At 32.3% G+C, this 19,991-nt stretch overlaps 1 protein-coding gene across 1 annotated transcript in view; it reads right to left on the bottom strand.

The window, feature by feature from the left end:
• Positions 1-231: 231 nt before the first annotated feature.
• The window catches only part of LOC139496067 (dentin sialophosphoprotein-like), a 37,317-nt gene continuing 17,557 nt past the window's right edge, over positions 232-19,991 (bottom strand). The window contains exons 8-13 of the mRNA XM_071284503.1: positions 16,591-18,744; positions 13,828-13,890; positions 12,984-13,049; positions 5,015-5,317; positions 3,410-3,553; positions 232-2,061 (exon numbers count right to left, since the gene is read on the bottom strand). Coding sequence (XP_071140604.1) covers positions 1,907-2,061; positions 3,410-3,553; positions 5,015-5,317; positions 12,984-13,049; positions 13,828-13,890; positions 16,591-18,744 — 2,885 coding nt within the window. The 3' untranslated portion in view covers positions 232-1,906. The remainder of the gene's footprint in view (positions 2,062-3,409; positions 3,554-5,014; positions 5,318-12,983; positions 13,050-13,827; positions 13,891-16,590; positions 18,745-19,991) is intronic.

Raw genomic sequence — 19,991 nt, 5'->3', positions numbered from 1 at the left:
CGTGGTTTTTGTGGATGACTTTATCCACGAATTTAAGTGTCCAACAAAATAAAACAACTATTGTCCAAATCAAGACATGGAAAGATCCTCATCAGAAATGATCAGGTTTGACTACTGATATGGTCTAGGGAATAAATTGAATAATGCCAAGTCAATCTACACGGGTCAATGTTTACTTTGCAATTTCCTCATAATCAGACTATTTGTAACATTCGTTTCTTAAGGCTTTAATTTTTAATTTTTTTTTTTTTTTTAGAAAAAATAAAATCCAGGAATTTAAAAACCTACAAACATGTAGATATTGCTAAAACCACAAAAAATAATACCACGAATTAAAGTACTTTCACAGTATATAATCACACACTGATGATCAATTAGAAGTCAATACTGAATTTCCTTCTATTTTTAAAGCAAATTTACAAACTTTTTGAAACAGTGAGCATGAAATTTATTCATGAAATTGCTATTCAAAAGTAGAACAAATATTTCCAGGTCAACTTTTCACATTTTACTTTTAATGGTTGAAGATTGAATATGCATGTAGTTTTTTTCACCTACAAAGACCAATTTGCAATGCTCAAATGGAAAAAGGTCTTATTAGTTATCATTTAATATTTTCCTAACATGATTACATATATAAATCTTATTAATCTAACATTTGGTTTTAAAGGAGAAGCAATGATACAGTCACTTTTTTGGCAGCTTAATTTTTTTAGAACACTACAATGTGTAGTAAATTTACCAAATAACAACTTTGCTCTGATCATCATGATCATATCACAGAAATTAGCCTGGGGTACACTAGTATTTGTATTATTGAATTAAGTTTTACAATATAGACATTCAATTATTGGATTTGATTAAAAACTGCAAAAAAATGTAAAAAAGCCTTACAGGTATTTTCAAAATTTATTCTTAGAGATGAGTCAATCTGTACCCATAAAATATTTTTTAATATGATGAATTTAAAAATAAATATTAATGCCTGTAAAAAAAAAAATGTTTTGCGTAAGGTCTATCTGATATCCTAAACATGTCCCAAAACTATGAATAAAATGGACAATTAATGCCTCTACAACATGTTTATTTAAACATAACAAAATTAAGTAAAATCAATTTAAAAAAAATACATTTCACTATACTAAACATTACACACCACATCTTATCATTTATAGTTACAGTAAACTAATATATTTTTTGGAAATTTTTAAGAAATGATCTATTAAAATAAAGAATGATTTTGAGATGTAAAAATTTTTTTTTATTTTTCAGACGATTGGATTCTAAGATTTCAGAAACATGTCAAAATTTGAAATTCAAAGACATGATATAATGTGGTATGTACTTTGTTAAGTAATATGAGGCAGGCATTACCTGTTAATGGGGACGAAGTCTGTATGAATTATTTTTTTGTAACTTAAATATTTGTTAAAAAAAAGAAACGGAAATACCGTAAAGTTTCCGATTTTGGTTCTGTTGTTAGGGATTTTAGTTGTGACGTTATTTAAGTTATGATGTCATATGCGATGTAAACAAAGAAACGCTATCATCAGGTAACGTTTTTTCATATGAAGGAATTATTAAAAATGAAATTGGTATTGCGTTCCTCCCTATTTATACTAGACTGATAAATATATATTTTACTCAAAGATTCATACAAACAAAACCGGAAAAAGGAAGTACATTGTAGATTTCTGCGCAGGTCCGGGATTTCAAAAAGGCGACAAAAAAAGATTTGAACAATTTTGAGTTCATTAGTACAATGAAAAATTCGGGAAATTTTCCCGTATTTTTTTTTTATTGAATTTTCTACTGTTATTGGGGACTACGTCCCCATATAATTCATAGTTTACATTTAAAAAAAAAACACACAAAATCTATCAAAACAGGAGTACAAATATTACTCTTAAGGTGATGAATTCATAGAAATTGCTGCTTCTGTATTTTCCTTCTTTGGTGGATTACATTTCCTTCTAACTAAGAATACAGCCACTCCAACTACTACTACCCCTAGAACAGATCCAATAACTATTGCTGCAATCGTTCCATCATTCAGTTTACCTTTAAAAATATACAAAGATAATAATTAACTTCATAATCTCTATCTTTTATCAGCACAGACAATTATTTACCATAAATATCACATGTACAAGATCTTATTTACAGCAAAGATAAATGAAATATAACAATTAGATATATATAGTCAATGCTCAAATTAATTAAACTCATAAAAACATACTGTTCAACTAATCAACTAATTTTCGCAAGCGATGTATTTTCGAAACTTTGGCAAGTAGAAAAATAAAACAAAAATAAATCGGCAGGAGTGTGCAATTTTGATTTCTCCTTATTTATCTACATTTAATAAAGGAGAAGGTTCACAAAGGGTTCAAATTGGCCCTAATTTTTTTATGTTTTTTTTAAATCGGGCCAAAATATTACAAGTTTCACAAAGAAATAATTGTCATAATACTATTAAGACAAAAATATATTTCTTGGCACTTCCCTTAAAAATTTATGAAGCTATGACCCCTTAGCTAAACATAATTTTTGTACTTTTTTACCAGAATTTTGATAGTTTTTGGCATCATTTACCTTGGCCACCATCCACGATCCAATTTTTTTTTTTATATCGCTGAATTCTATGTAAAAATTGGAATCTTTTGGTTACAACACATTCTGAATCGTTGGTGACGGCCAAGGTGTTTCTATAGTTTTTAGGTCTGAAAATAGCACAAAATCCTCATATTTTGACAAAATGACCAGAAATGCGCTTTCTTTGGAAAATATTTATGTACTTTTATGAAAAGAACTGATGTATTTAGCATTAAGACTTTTGAAATAGACCCATTTACGAACCAAATTGTGACCTTTTTGGTGTTTTATAATAGTTGATATTTAAGGCCATTTTGTGCCATAAGTGAACCTTGTCCTTTAAGAATCACAAAATAACATTGCTGGGGAAAAGGACAAGAAAGGACTAAATGTGAAATAAAGTATCTGCTAAAAATAAGTTGGTTTACAGTCATGACAGTATATCATGCTCAATTAATTCATTGTAAAAAAAATTAGAGCATGGAACAAGCTTCCAGATTATTCCCAAGTGTCTTTAATAGTAATTTATATGCATGCATGCATCAACTATTAAAGCATTGCTTTAACAGCTAATTATGGAAAATTAGTTATGAAGGCTATGTATTAATTTACTGCTCAAATTTAAAGGATAGACAAGTCCTGAAATTATTCATATTATCAGATGTATGATATTTTCTCTTAAAGTCACTCTATATAGTTATACCCTTGACAGATTTGAAATGGGAATTATTCAACTTTAAAAACAATTGCTAATCATGCTAATGTTAGGTATGGAAAAGGGGTATTGAACATAACTTCTAACATTCAGACTCACTATTATAACTTGTCATTGTTGGTTTAAGTGTTGACATGGTTGTGGTCCTTGTTTGTTGATGTGTTAACATGGTTGAGCTCTTTGTTTGTTCAGGTGATGACATGGTTGAGGTAACTGTAGACTGGAGAGATATGTGTTGTAGTACTGAAAATAAATACATCATTTATTATTATATTGATACTGCAAAAGTGTGTGTAATATATTTGTTTTGTAATAGCAGTTTTAACACGCACTGAAATGTCTCACCTGTCTTTCTTCTCATAGAATTCATGTTGAAAGTCTGTAACATGAAGGTTTAAACCCTGCCAGACTAACATTTACCACTTGACACTAATCACAAACAACTACAAGTTAACTTAGCAAAACTTTCAAAGTCAATAGAGCCATGACTGACGGAGCAGGACCAAATAATCTACATTGAAAATGCTTATAAACCTACTACTAGTAGTTCCACACTATATGACCTAATACATGTACACTAAGTAAAAGTTTCAAAGTCAACAGACCATGAGTAAGGGGTTGTAGTAAAATAATCTCCATGGAAATGAGATGTGCTAGTGCTAATACAACTGCATATCAAATGTCATTGACCTACTATTAGAGGTTAACTACAACTGACCTAATCATAAATTAATATATTGAACATTGACACTAGTACTCCTGCCATCTGAAACTGTATACCTAAGTCTTGTTTTTTGACTCTATCAAGGCCAGACAAAAACAAGATTTTCCTATTCCTTTAGAGGTTCTACTGAATCACCCACCCTATCTATTAGGAAAATAGGCAGGATGTCACATTATTTTTGCAAAGATTTCTATGTTTCTAAAATTGACAACCCTCATGTTATATGATAAGCAGACAAGATGGATAACAGGCATTTCTCTTTTCTGAAAGGTGACAAAGGTATGTCCTGCTTATTTGGTACTTTGTGATATATAAGGGTGAAATCTTAACTATCACATGAGTTTTGTCAAGATGCAGTCACAATACGCACTTGTTCAGTTACGGTGGTTGCATTTTCAAATCAGTTTTGCTCATTATCCAGGAGAATAAAACATAACAAGTAGAAAATGTGAGAAGAAGATGATGCCTCCGCCTAAAAACATGACAGTAAACAGGAAGTTGAAGAGTGATGGATCTGAAAATGCACCTTGCAGGTTAGCTTACTTATATAAACCCTGAAAGCAAATTTCAGAAATCCTTGTAAAGTAGTTCCTGAGAAAATGTGACGAAAATTTTTCAACTTGGATGTTATTTGTACAATGATTCAAGTGTTCGGTAAACAGGAAGTTGTTGAGTGATGAACCTGAAAACGCATCACATGATATAGCTGACTTATGTCAACCCCAAAACAAAATTTCAGAAATCATTGTAGTGTAGTTCCTGAAAAAATGTCATAAAAAATATTTATGGAACGGACAGACTGATAGACTGACAGATGCAGGGACAGATACTAGTAGAGGCCTATCAGTATACTCCCACTTTTTTAATAATATTTATACAGAATCCTTTTACGTTTTTTGAGAATTTCCTTTTAATGGAAGAGCATATTGTATCTAAATTTCTATATGAATGTTTTAACTAGGGAATTAAAAGCAACTTACACACAGATCTATTTATTTTCTTTGTAGCAAAACCATTATGGCAGGTAAAGTTAGACCCAAAAAAATCAGTCTCCTTTGTCTTCAGTGTCATTGAATAATCATGTACACCTGGAGGATTTTCAGTAATGATGATTTTTTCAATGTTTGATGAAAGTACCTGCTGATTATTGGTCAAATCAACATTATTTGGACCTCCTGACCATCTCCAACTGGGTGTACATGAACAACTACACTTGCAATGCAAGACCAAATCTTCTCCATTTCTCACAAACCCACTTACAGATGTCTGTAAACAGTCACCATCTAAAACAAGCAAAAAATGTAGTCAGTAAGCATCATTATTATCTTATACATGTTTTCAATGTAAATATATATGACATTTCTTTAAGAACTTTAGGAATAACAAATGGCAAACATGAACCCCAACAAAGTTGCAGACAAAATTATCGATTTCCAGAAGGATAAAAAATTTTTGCTTTAGTTTAAACAGTATTTATTAATGAAAAATGTCAAGACAAATATTACAATGTTACATAAAGTTCAAATATGGGATTCGGAAACAAGTTTGGAAAAACTTTTATAAATCCGTCTCCCTGAAGGATGTTCAAAACAATTTGCTTTGACGCCTATTTAGAAGCTAAGGTAAAGTTAATTAATTAATACAAACACAGAACAAGAGGCTCTCAAGAGCCTGAATCGCTCACCTTAATTTTTTTGGTTAAATCTCTCATCAATGATTATTTTGGCTTTTCAATTTATTTAAATGTTCTTTGAATCGTCCTATTTTCTTCAAAAGCAAAAAAAAAATCATTTTCTCCTATGTTCTATTTTAGCCATAGGAGCTATGTTTCTTGACATACAAGGAAATAAAATATAAAATTTATACTAGATACTCTGAAACTCATTTAGCCTAAGTTTGGCTGAAATTGATACAGCAGTTTCAAAGGAGAAGATTTTTTAAAGTAAGTCAACATGATGAACAAATTGTGAAAAAAGCCTTTAAAGGGCAATAACTCCTTAAGGGGTCAATTGACAATTTTGGTCAAATTGACTTATTTGTAGATCTTACTTTGCTTAACATTTTTGCTATTAACAGTTTATCTGTATCTATAATAATATTCAAGATAATAACCAAAAACTGCAAATTTTTTTTAAAATCATCAATTCAGGGGCATTATACCTGAAAAACCAGTTACCCAATTCGGCTGAAAATTTCAGGACAGGTGAACCTTGACCTAATAAATACTTTAACTTCTTGTCTTATTTGCTCTAAATGCTGCAGTTTTTGAGATATAAGCCAAAAACTGCATTTTACCCTGTGTTCTATTTTTAGCCATGACGGCCATGTTTTTTGACGAAATAAAAAATAAAGCACAAACTTTATTTTATACACCCTACTGATCATTCAGTTGAAGTTTGGTTGAATTTGGTTGAGTAGTTTTAGAGGAGAAGATTTTTTAAAGTTAGCAAATATGATGAACAAATTGTGAAAAATTGTCATTAAAGGACAATAACCCCTTAAGGGGTCAATTGACAATTTTGGTCATATTAACTTATTTGTAGATCTAACTTTGCTGATCATTTTTGCTGTTTACAGTTTATCTGTATCTATAATAATATTCAAGATAATGACCAATAACTGCAAAATTTCCTTAAAATTACCAATTAAGTGGCAGCAACCCAACAATGGGTTGTTTGATTCATCTGAAAATTTCAGGGCTGATAGATATTGACCTAATGAACATTTTTACCCCATGTCAGATTTGCTCTTAATGCTTTCGTTTTTGAGATATAAGCCAAAAACTGCATTTGACCCCTATGTTCTATTTTAAGTAACGGCGGCCATGTTTTTTGACGGATCAAAAATCGAAGCACAAACTTTGTGCAGGATAATCTAAGGAACAATCATGCTAAGTTTCATCCAAATCCATTCAGTAGTTTCAGAGGAGAAGATTTTTCAAAGTTAGCAAATATGATGAACAAATTGTGAAAAATTGTCATTAAAGGACAATAACCCCTTAAGGGGTCAATTGACAATTTTGGTCATATTGACTTATTTGTAGATCTTACTTTGCTGATCACAGTTTATCTTTATCTATAATAATATTCAAGATAATGACCAAAAACTGCAAAATTTCCTTAAAATTACCAATTAAGTGGCAGCAACCCAACAATGGGTTGTTTGATTCATCTGAAAATTTCAGGGCTGATAGATATTGACCTAATGAACATTTTTACCCCATGTCAGATTTGCTCTAAATGCTTTCGTTGTTGAGATATAAGCCAAAAACTGCATTTGACCCCTATGTTCTATTTTAAGTAACGGCGGCCATGTTTTTTGACGGATCAAAAATCGAAGCACAAACTTTGTGCAGGATAATCTATGGAACAATCATGCTAAGTTTCATCCAAATCCATTCAGTAGTTTCAGAGGAGAAGATTTTTTAAAGTTAGCAAATATGATGAACAAATTGTGAAAAATTGTCATTAAAGGACAATAACCCCTTAAGGGGTCAATTAACAATTTTGGTCATATTGACTTGTTTGTAGATCTTACTTTGCTGATCATTTTTGCTGTTTACAGTTTATCTTTATCTATAATAATATTCAAGATAATGACCAAAAACTGCAAAATTTCCTTAAAATTACTAATTAAGTGGCAGCAACCCAACAATGGGTTGTTTGATTCATCTGAAAATTTCAGGGCTGATAGATATTGACCTAATGAACATTTTTACCCCATGTCAGATTTGCTCTAAATGCTTTCGTTTTTTAGATATAAGCCAAAAACTGCATTTGACCCCTATGTTCTATTTTAAGTAACAGCGGCCATGTTTTTTGACGGATCAAAAATCGAAGCACACACTGTGTGCAGGATAATCTAAGGAACAATCATGCTAAGTTTCATTCAAATCCATTCAGTATTTTCAGAGAAGATGTTTGAAAAATTGTTAACGACGACAGACGACGACGACGACGACGGACGCCAAGTGATGAGAAAAGCTCATGTGGCCTTTTAGGCCAGGTGAGCTAAAAAACTAGATAATGGAAATACTAATTTAGGTCTATCACCGATCTGTGTTGTCAGGCATTTATCAGTGATTTTGCAAGCGCTCATCATTTTCGTAATTTACGAAAGGGTTTTCACATTGAGGAAAGTTTTTCAAATTAATTTCGTCACTTAAATTTAGAAAGTGTAAAAATATTTTCTCATTAAAATACTATAAATCTACCTGTCTTTATGTTTTTGACAAGTTTATGATCCCCAGGTAATTAACATTTTCAATAGGTGTTACAAGTTGTGATTACAACTAATCTGCTTTTCACCATCCGATGGGTCACTAATCTGTTAATTATAATAAATCTCATAATTGTCCATTATAATTATTTCCCCAGGAAAAATCAGTCAGTTGGCACTTCAACAATTTCGTCATTTGATCAAAATAATTTGTTACCACCGGACAATTCACATTTGAATTTCATTATTTCTCAAACGATCACAATTTGAAGTTTGTTTGTCGTAGATTCTTCATTTGAATGCATTTTCGTCACAATTGATATAAATTGCTATCAAAAACTTTCGACAATTTCCATTTAAAAAATATTATATAGAACTTTATTTAAAACGTTCAAATTGTCTTCACGAGTTAAACAGGTGCTTCCTGTACTTTGTGCTACGCATGCGTGAAAGTAGTCCTATAACTATTTATAGACCCTGATAAAAAACAAGAGGCTCTTAAGAGCCTGAATTGCTCACCTTAATTTTTTTGGTTAAATATCTCATCAATGATTATTTTGGCTTTTCAATTTATTTAAATGTTCTTTGAATCGTCCTATTTTTTTCAAAAGCAAAAAAAAATAAAAAAATTCTCCTGTTCTATTTTAGCCATAGGAGCTATGTTTCTTGACATACAGGAAAATAAAATATAAAATTTATACTAGATACTCTGAAACTCATTTAGCCTAAGTTTGGCTGAAATTGATACAGCAGTTTCAAAGGAGAAGATTTTTTAAAGTAAGTCAACATGATGAACAAATTGTAAAAAAAAACCTTTAAAGGGCAATTACTCCTTAAGGGGTCAATTGACAATTTTGGTCAAATTGACTTATTTGTAGATCTTACTTTGCTTAACATTTTTGCTATAAACAGTTTATCTGTATCTATATTAATATTCAAGGTAATAACCAAAAACTGCAAAATTTCTTTAAAATCATCAATTCAGGGGCATTATACCTGAAAAACCAATTACCCAATTCGGCTGAAAATTTCAGGACAGGTAGACCTTGACCTAATAAATACTTTAACTTCTTGTCTTATTTGCTCTAAATGCTGGAGTTTTTGAGATATAAGCCAAAAACTGCATTTTATCCTATGTTCTATTTTTAGCCATGACGGCCATGTTTTTTGACGAAATAGAAAATAAAACACAAACTTTATTTTATACACCCTACTGATCATTCAGTTGAAGTTTGGTTGAATTTAGTTGAGTGTTTTAGAGGAGAAAATTTTTTAAAGTTAGCAAATATGATGAACAAATTGTGAAAAATTGTCATTAAAGGACAATAACCCCTTAAGGGGTCAATTGACAATTTTGGTTATATTAACTTATTTGTAGATCTTACTTTGCTGATCATTTTTGCTGTTTACAGTTTATCTTTATCTATAATAATATTCAAGATAATGACCAAAAACTGCAAAATTTCCTTAAAATTACCAATTAAGTGGCAGCAACCCAACAATGGGTTGTTTGATTCATCTGAAAATTTCAGGGCTGATAGATATTGACCTAATGAACATTTTTACCCCATGTCAGATTTGCTCTAAATGCTTTCGTTTTTGAGATATAAGCCAAAAACTGCATTTGACCCCTATGTTCTATTTTAAGTAACGGCGGCCATGTTTTTTGACGGATCAAAAATCGAAGCACAAACTTTGTGCAGGATAATCTATGGAACAATCATGCTAAGTTTCATCCAAATCCATTCAGTAGTTTCAGAGGAGAAGATTTTTTAAAGTTAACAAATATGATGAACAAATTGTGAAAAATTGTCATTAAAGGACAATAACCCCTTAAGGGGTCAATTAACAATTTTGGTCATATTGACTTGTTTGTAGATCTTACTTTGCTGATCATTTTTGCTGTTTACAGTTTATCTTTATCTATAATAATATTCAAGATAATGACCAAAAACTGCAAAATTTCCTTAAAATTACTAATTAAGTGGCAGCAACCCAACAATGGGTTGTTTGATTCAACTGAAAATTTCAGGGCTGATAGATATTGACCTAATGAACATTTTTACCCCATGTCAGATTTGCTCTAAATGCTTTCGTTTTTTAGATATAAGCCAAAAACTGCATTTGACCCCTATGTTCTATTTTAAGTAACGGCGGCCATGTTTTTTGACGGATCAAAAATCGAAGCACAAACTTTGTGCAGGATAATCTATGGAACAATCATGCTAAGTTTCATCCAAATCCATTTAGTAGTTTCAGAGGAGAAGATTTTTTAAAGTTAGCAAATATGATGAACAAATTGTGAAAAATTGTCATTAAAGGACAATAACCCCTTAAGGGGTCAATTAACAATTTTGGTCATATTGACTTGTTTGTAGATCTTACTTTGCTGATCATTTTTGCTGTTTACAGTTTATCTTTATCTATAATAATATTCAAGATAATGACCAAAAACTGCAAAATTTCCTTAAAATTACCAATTAAGTGGCAGCAACCCAACAATGGGTTGTTTGATTCATCTGAAAATTTCAGGGCTGATAGATCTCCACCTAATGAACATTTAAACCCCATGTCAGATTTGCTCTTAATGCTTTTGTTTTTGAGATATAAGCCAAAAACTGCATTTGACCCCTATATTCTATTTTTAGCAATGGCGACATCAAAACTTCGGATACAATTTATAAACTAGATACCCTAAGGAACATTCAATTAAAGTTTGAAAGTATTTGGCCTAGTAGTTTCAGAGGAGAAGATTTTTGTAAAAGTTAATTAAGATTAACGAAAAATGGTTAAAAATTGACTATAAAGGGCACTAACTCCTAAAGGGGTCAATTGACAATTTTGGTCATATTAACTTATTTGTAGATCTTATTTTGCTGATCATTTTTGCTGTTTACAGTTTATCTTTATCTATAATAATATTCAAGATAATGACCAAAAACTGCAAAAATTTCCTTAAAAGTACCAATTAAGTGGCAGCAACCCAACAATGGGTTGTTTGATTCATCTGAAAATTTCAGGGCTGATAGATCTTGACCTAATGAACATTTTTACCCCATGTCAGATTTGCTCTAAATGCTTTCGTTTTTTGAGATATAAGCCAAAAACTGCATTTGACCCCTATGTTCTATTTTTAGCAATGGCGACCATGTTTGTTGATAGATCAAAACTTCTGATACAATTTATAAACTAGATACCCTAAGGAACATTCAGTTAAAGTTTGGAAGTATTTGGCCTAGTAGTTTCAGAGGAGAAGATTCTTGAAATAGTTTACGACGACAGACGACGACAGACGACGGACGACGACGGACGCAAATATTTTGCAATTAGATATTTCTTGCTTACTATTCTGGACAAAGAAAGATAACTCTAATTAAAAAAAAATTTGCTATTTCACAATATTGTGCAATTAGATATTTCTTGCCATTGCGCAATACTGTGCAATTGAAAAGACTTGCTATTGCACAATACTTAATATAATAATTTTAGATCCTGATTTGGACCAACTTGAAAACTGGGCCCATAATAAAAAATCTAAGTACATTTTTGGATTCAGCATATCAAAGATTTCAATTTTTGTTAAAATCAGACTAAGTTTAATTTTGGACCCTTTGGACTTTAGTGTAGACCAATTTGAAAACAGGACCAAAAATGAAGAATCTACATACACAGTTAGATTTGGTATATCAAAGAACCCCATTTATTCAATTTTTGATGAAATCAAACAAAGTTTAATTTTGGACCCCGATTTGGACCAACTTGAAAACTGGGCCAATAATCAAGAATCTAAGTACATTTTTAGATTCAGTATATCAAAGAACCTAACTGATTGATTTTTTGTCAAAATCAAACTAAGTTTATTTTGGACCCTTTGGACCTTAATGTAGACCAATTTGAAAACAGACCAAAAGTTAAGAATCTACATACACAGTCATGACAGTTAGATTCGGCATATCAAAGAACCCCAATTATTCAATTTTGATGAAATCAAACAAAGTTTAATTTTGGACCCTTTGGGCCCCTTATTCTGTTGGGACCAAAACTCCCAAAATCAATACCAACCTTCCTTTTATGTTCATAAACCTTGTGTTTAAATTTCATAGATTTCTATTTACTTATACTAACGTTATGGTGCGAAAACCAAGAATAATGCTTATTTGGGCCCTTTTTGGCCCCTAATTCCTAAACTGTTATGACCTAAACTCCCAAAATCAATACCAACCTTCCTTTTGTAGTCATTAATATTGTGTTTAAATTTCATTGATTTCTATTTACTTAAACTAAAGTTATTGTGCGAAAACCAAGAATAATGCTTATTTGGGCCCTTTTGGCCCCTAATTCCTAAACTGTTGAAACCAAAACTCCCAAAATCAATCACAACCGTTCTTTTGTGGTCATAAACCTTGTGTCAAAATTTCATAGATTTCTATTAACTTAAACTAAAGTTATAGTGCGAAAACCAAGAAAATGCTTATTTGGGCCCTTTTTGGCCCCTAATTCCTAAAATGTTAGAACCAAAACTCCCAAAATCAATACCAACCTTCCTTTTGTGGTCATAAACCTTGTGTTAAAATTTCATAGATTTCCATTCACTTTTACTAAAGTTAGAGTGCGAAAACTAAAAGTATTCGGACGACGACGCCGACGCCGACGCCAACGTGATAGCAATATACGACGAAAAATTTTTCAAATTTTGCGGTCGTATAAAAAGTGTAGCAATTGTATACATACCTGGTTTTGTAGCATTTGACAAAGAAAACATGGAATTAAGAAGCAGCCCCAGTACTAAACTCATACCTAGAAAAAAAATTGAAACTTACTATTAGCTTATAATAACATGTGTTATCTGCCTCATTTATTACAGGATGTTCAAAACAATTTTGTTAGGGACTTTTGTGAAAAATTCACAATAAAACATGGCAGTTCCAACATAGCTTTGAGTATCAAAATTTTAGTACCCCTCCTTATAGAAACATGAGTCAATAGGAGTTCAGTTCAATCAAATTTTCTATATCTCTATATTGGTTCAAAATTAAATTGGTGAAACTATATAGAAAATGAGGATACATCTACAAAAAAAACACAGAATGGGAAATTTTGCTCATCTATTTATTTTTAATTTATGGACTTAAGAAAACACAAAAGAGGGTAAAATAAATGGGGGTCCATGGGGCATAGGTAATGCATGTATATTAGATTATTTGGTGACATAAATCAACGTCTTTATGGACTGTGTGACTTCATCAGACAACAATACAAACACTTAAAATGTTGGCTAATGGAAATACTAATTCAGATCTATCACCAATCTGTGTTGTCGTGCATTTGTTCTTATTGTAAAAAGAGATGTAAAACATAATCATTCAGTCATGTTTTGATATCAACAACCCTTTCATTTTCTGTTAATCTGTTGGTTACGTTTTTAGATAACTCAAATTTGACCTGAACATGAACTTTCATCAGTGAATTCTTAAAGGGAAATATTCATTGTTGATGCCAAAATGAATTTCAATGTCAACCTAACAATGGTATTTTCTTGTTTGCAGCACAAATAAGTGTAGCTATATATACATACCTAGTGTTGAAGCACTTGGCAAATTATACAAAGCTCTCCAAAGCAAGTTCAAACATATCATACCTAGAAAGTAAAAATAAAAACTTACTATTAGCTTATAATTAAATGTGTTATCTGCCTCATTTATTACAGGATGTTCAAATCAATTTTGTTAGGACTTTTGTGAAAATTTCATTATGTAACATGACAGTACCTAAATATCTTTGAGTATAAAAATCTTAGTACTCCTCATTACAGAATCATTGGTCATTTAGAGGTCAGTTCAATCCATTTTTTATATATTTTCATATTTATTTATAAAGAAGTTGGTGAAACTATATAGTAAATAAGAACACATCTACAAAAAAATACAAAAATGGAAACTTTTGCCTATCGGTCTTTAATTTAAGTTCTTAAAAACACAAAAAGAGGGTCTTAATTTGGATTGTGATCAAATTTTGACAAGATAAGGTGTCTAACACAAAAAAATGTGGTCAAAGATCTTAACCCTTGTCGTGTGGGGGCCGTAATAGTACGGCCCTACCCAGATCACTGTTATTTTGGCATTAACGGCACTCCATACATTTAGAGGTCATCGTAATGCCATTTAATTCGTAGTGTATGCACGTTTCCTAAATCTGACACTATTGATTGTCATGTTTCTCACTTTTAATATTCATTTTGAGCTCAAAAACTTTAAAATTTTAGATTGGAGGGGTGGGCTTACCTTCAATGTCTGAAACACGGAGTTAAGAGGACTGAAAACTTGACAAATACTGTTAACCTAAAGAAATGTAACCACTGATCGTGTTTATTATTAAAAATATGCTGTCGAAACGACTACTTCCAGTTGCAAGTCCAAGAAAGAAACAATAAGTGATTTATTGCATTATTTTATAGTCACAATAGGCAAATATGGTAATCAGATAGCCAGTTAAAGTTCAAAATCGGAAAAAATCAAAAATTTGGTGAATGACCTTCTTTACACTGATGAACCCAGATTAGTTTGACTCTGACCTAACAACTGTTGTGATAAAAGTGTTCAGTAGTGTCCACCCTACATGAAAACTACAGATGGATGCATCTATTAGCATCTGTCGGACTTACAGGTTTAGAAAAAGAAGGAAAAAACGTCAAAATTGACGTTTTTTGCACCTGAGGACTAACTTTGGGGCAAATTCCTGACTGTTTATTTGTATAAAGAAACAATAAGTGATTTATTGCATTATTTTATAGTCACAATAGGCAAATATGGTAATCAGATAGCCATTCCAATGATTGATATTAGATAAAAAAAAAAAATCGATTTTTAACTTTGATATGAATTTGATGTTCCGATGTAAACTGTTAAATTGGCAGTGCATCATTCAAAGTATGCACATCAGCGTGCTCATATCTGCCTTAGACTCTTTATTTGTGCAATATAACATTGTCAAAAACTTTACATTCGTTTTTAAATCACATTTTTCTAAAACCGGATGTTGACTTGACAATGGTAGAACATGGACCATAAACGGATACGTAAAATCTGTGTACGCTTACAAAGCATGACTTGAGTAAAAAGCTCTATCTATGTTATTTCTTCAACAAAATACTTGAAATGAACGTTAGATACAGGTATCAATGATAATTTTAGCATTTTTGTAAAAAAAGTAGGATGCATAATCAAAATTTCCCACCTGTGCACATGCGCACACGTGTTCTAGTTTATACAAGGTAGTTCTGACTATTTTTCATTTAAATCCTTTTTAAATTTTTCATCAAATCATGTTGATAAACTAATTTCTTATGATTTTAATCTTTTGGACTAAATCGATTAGATACAAACCGTAAGAAAACAATTGTGAATAGACTGATCAATTTATACGATGTCCGGAACAGAAAATAGTTTACCTGTCACCTGAACAGGTAGATTTCAGCTGTCCAACAACTAATTAGCCTTAATTAAAATTAGAAAGTATTGAATTAGGGGTTGTTTTGATAGTAATTAAATCATCATGTCACTTTTATGACCGGAAATGTGTGGATGTTAAAGGCAAAAGGTTGGGTCAAAAAGATCGTGAATTATGTTAAAATGACCGAAAAAGCTTTGAACTAAAAAGTATATGACCGTTTCATGCTTTGCCCAGCCGGACTTTTACCGGACATTATACAAATGTCCGTAATATATGACCGTTTTGGAAGCCCTGGGTGACATCCCTTTTTTTTAATTTTTACTTTCTTAAAGCATATTATAAAGCCTTTCCTATCATATTTTATTACGATATTCTATTTCATAGATTTCTTTGTATTAGAAAAAATGAATGTTTTTTCAGGAACAACCTATGCAATTTGGACAATTTTGCACCACTTATAGCTTGAATAATAGCACAGGGACACATATTTTTTATATTTAAAAAAAAAGCATAGTTAAATCTTCATATTAGCTAAGTATAGGAAAATCCTGTATGAGATAATATATATTATATTAATAACAAGAATAACCAACTTTAAGATTGTCAAAAATAAACAAATTACAAAAAACCTTTTAGATTGAAGTTGAGTGAACTCACACAAGCAGTACTGTTCAAACTCACCTTAGTGTTGACTGGGTAGTGTTTAAAATAGTTGAACAAGGTCCATCTTTTAAAATAGATACCCCAAAAAGGACTGTGGCCCAGTTTGTTTAAAGTTTTCCTAGTAGTTTCAGGAGAAGATTTTTGTAAAAGTTAACAGACAACAACAAACAATAAGCAAATGATAAGTGATGAGAAAGGTTCACTTGACCCTTTTGCTAGTCATTACCAATTGTGGACTGCATTTGGTCTTTACTATGTGTAGACTTAATCTGGTCATCACTATGTGTAGACTGCATCTGGTCATCAAAATATGTAGACTGTATTTGGTCAACACCATGTGTAGACTTAAGATAGTCATCACCATGTTTAGACTGCATCTGGGCATCACCATCTGTAGACTGTATCTGGTCATCACCATGTTTAGACTGCATCTGGTCATCACCATTTGTAGACTGTATCTGGTCATCACCATGTTTAGACTGTATCTGGTCATCACCATCGTGTATCTGGTCATGTTTAGACTTGAGATTATAATCACCATGTGAAGACTTAATATTGTCATCACAATGTGTAGACTTGAGATTTTCATTACCATGGATAGACTGTGTCTGGTCATCACCATGTGTAGACTTCATTTGGTCGTTACCATCTGTAGAATGCATCTGGTCATCACCATGTGTAGACTGTATCTGGTCATCAATATCTGAAGACTGCATTTGGTCATCATCATTTGTAGACCTGAGATTGTCATCACCATGCGTAGACTTAAGATTGTCATCACAATGTGTAGACTTAATATTGTCATCTCCATGGATTGACTGCATCTGGTCATCACCATGTGTAGACTGCATCTGGTCATCACCATGTGTAGACTGTATCTGGTCATCACCATGTGTAGATTGTATTTGGTCATCACCATATGTAGACTGTATCTGGTCATCACCATGTGTAGATTGTATTTGGTCATCACCATATGTAGACTGTATCTGGTCATCACCATGTGTAGATTGTATTTGGTCATCACCATATGGAGACCGTATCTGGTCATCACCATGTGTAAACTTGAGATTGTCATCACCATGTGTAGACTTAATATTGTCATCACAATGTATAGACTTAAGATTTTCATTACCATGGATAGTCTGTATCTGGTAATCACCATATGTAGACTGCATCTGGTCATCACCATCTGTAGACTGCATCTGGTCATCACCATGTGTAGACTGTATCTGGTCACTATCTGTAGACTGCATCTGGTCATTACCATGTTTAGACTGCATCTGGTCTTCACCATGTGTAGACTTGAGATTGTCATCACCAGATGTAGACTTAAGATTACCATCACCATGAATAGACTGCATCTGGTCATTACCATGTGTAGACTGCATCTGGTCATTACCATGAATAGACTGCATCTGGTCATTACCATGTGTAGACTGCATCTGGTCATCGCCATGTGTAGACTGCATCTGTTCATTACCATGTGTAGACTGCATCTGGTCATCGCCAAGTGTAGACTTCAGCTGTTCATCACCATGTGTAGACTGCAACTGGTCATCACTATGTTTAGACTTGAGATTGTCATCACCATGTGTAGACTTAATATTGTCATCATAATGTGTAGACCTAAGATTGTCATTACCATGTGTAGACTGCATCTGGTCATCACCATGTGTAGACTTAAGATTGTCATCACCATGCGTAGACTTAATATTGTCATCACAATGTGTAAACCTAAGATTGTCATTACCATGTGTAGACTGCATCTGGTCATCACCATGTGTAGACTTAAGATTGTCATCACCATGCTTCGACTTAATATTGTCATCACAATGTGTAGACCTAAGATTGTCATTACCATGAATAGACTGCATCTGGTCATCACCATGTGTAGACTGCATCTGGTCATCACCATGTGTAGACTGTATCTGGTCATCGCCATGTGTAGACTGCCTCTGGTCATCACCATGTGTAGACTGCATCTGGTCATCACCATGTGTAGACTGTATCTGGTCATCACCTTGTGTAGACTGCATCTGGTCATCGCCATGTGTAGACTGCATCTGGTCATCGCCATGTGTAGACTGCATCTGGTCATCGCCATGTGTAGACTGCATCAGGTCATCGCCATGTGTAGAATTCAGCTGGTCATCACCATGTGTAGACTGTATCTGGTCATCACCTTGTTTAGACTGTATCTGGTCATCACCATACGTAGACTGTATCTGGTCATCACCATGTGTAGACTGTATCTGGTCATCACCATGTGTAGACTGTATCTGGTCATCGCCATGTGTAGAATTCAGCTGGTCATCACCATATTTAGACTTTAGCTGGTCATTGCTAACAAATGAAATTGATCTTCCAGTCAAAATGACTTCTGAAATTTTAAAAAATATACTAGTTATACAATATAAAACTCTTCTTATTAATTAAAACTCTCAATCATTTCTATAAAAGGGTAAAAGGGAGTTAAACTAGTATCAAGTTATATATTTGTGGTATAATAATCTGAAACAAGTTGAACAACCCCTGCAGTAGGTGTAGCAGGTTTATGATAAGTCAGTTAAAACTACTGCAGTAATTTAGTGGTAGTGTATGGTCTGATGAAAAAAAGTTCATATCGTGAAAAAACCCAAAGAATAGCAGTCTTTCAGAAAGTAATAAAACCATTAATCTACTTCATAAAAAGTCAAATTATTTGTATATAATTGACTTTTGTCACTAACAGAATTGATTTATTTTCTGTAAAAAAAAGGACACACTACACTTTTAATTGTCATATTATGCTCAACAATTGTACAAATTTGTATCATCCATGCATATCTTTTAAATGTTTAATTGGAATTTGTGTTAATTATAGGTAATCAATGGTTTTTCAAATAAGAGGAGGTTTCTCAGCTATAACCTAAACCAAATATGTTTTCAAACAATGATGGCAACATGTTAGCATTATACCATTCAAATTATTGTCATATATAAACCTATTTTATCATATTTAACTTTAAAATTCACTCTCATATTTTTTTTATTCAAAAACAAGTACACGTATGCCCCACTCACAATATCATTTTCTGTGTTAAATGGACCCTGAAACTGGGGCAGAGACTCTTTTTTGGCATTTATATTAGAAAGATCATATCACAGGGAACATGTATACTAAGTTTCAAGTTGATTGGACTTCAACTTCATCTAAAACTGCCTTGGCCAAAAACTTTAACCTGAAATTTGCATTATATTTTCTATGTACAGTGAAGCGTGAAATTGGTGTACAAGCCCTAACTTGGCAAATAACTAGAAAGATCATATCGTAAGGCACATGTGTACTGGGTTTCAAACGAACAAAAGGACGCACAGACAAGAAAAAAGAATGCCCCTCTTCTATGGTAGGTGGGGCATAAAAATCTTTATACATGTATATGGTGTATTTCAATAAGGAAAGACCTTAGAATAACATTATTTGGGAATCAGTATTGTATCACATGTTCATTATTAGGCCATTCCAGTTAAAGTCTGATAAGGGGGATGGATGGTCCATTCTGAGGGGTGCAAAGTTTATACATCTTAGGGGTGAATTTTGGTTTTCTTCTTCTTCTGACACATACACTTATACGCAAAAACCTTCTG

Source organism: Mytilus edulis, chromosome 11, assembly GCF_963676685.1.
Source record: "Mytilus edulis chromosome 11, xbMytEdul2.2, whole genome shotgun sequence".
In the NCBI taxonomy this organism is placed as follows: Eukaryota; Metazoa; Mollusca; class Bivalvia; order Mytilida; family Mytilidae; genus Mytilus; species Mytilus edulis.
The sequence above is the reverse complement of the archived record's forward strand: the minus strand, read 5'-3'. Positions and strand labels throughout refer to the sequence as shown.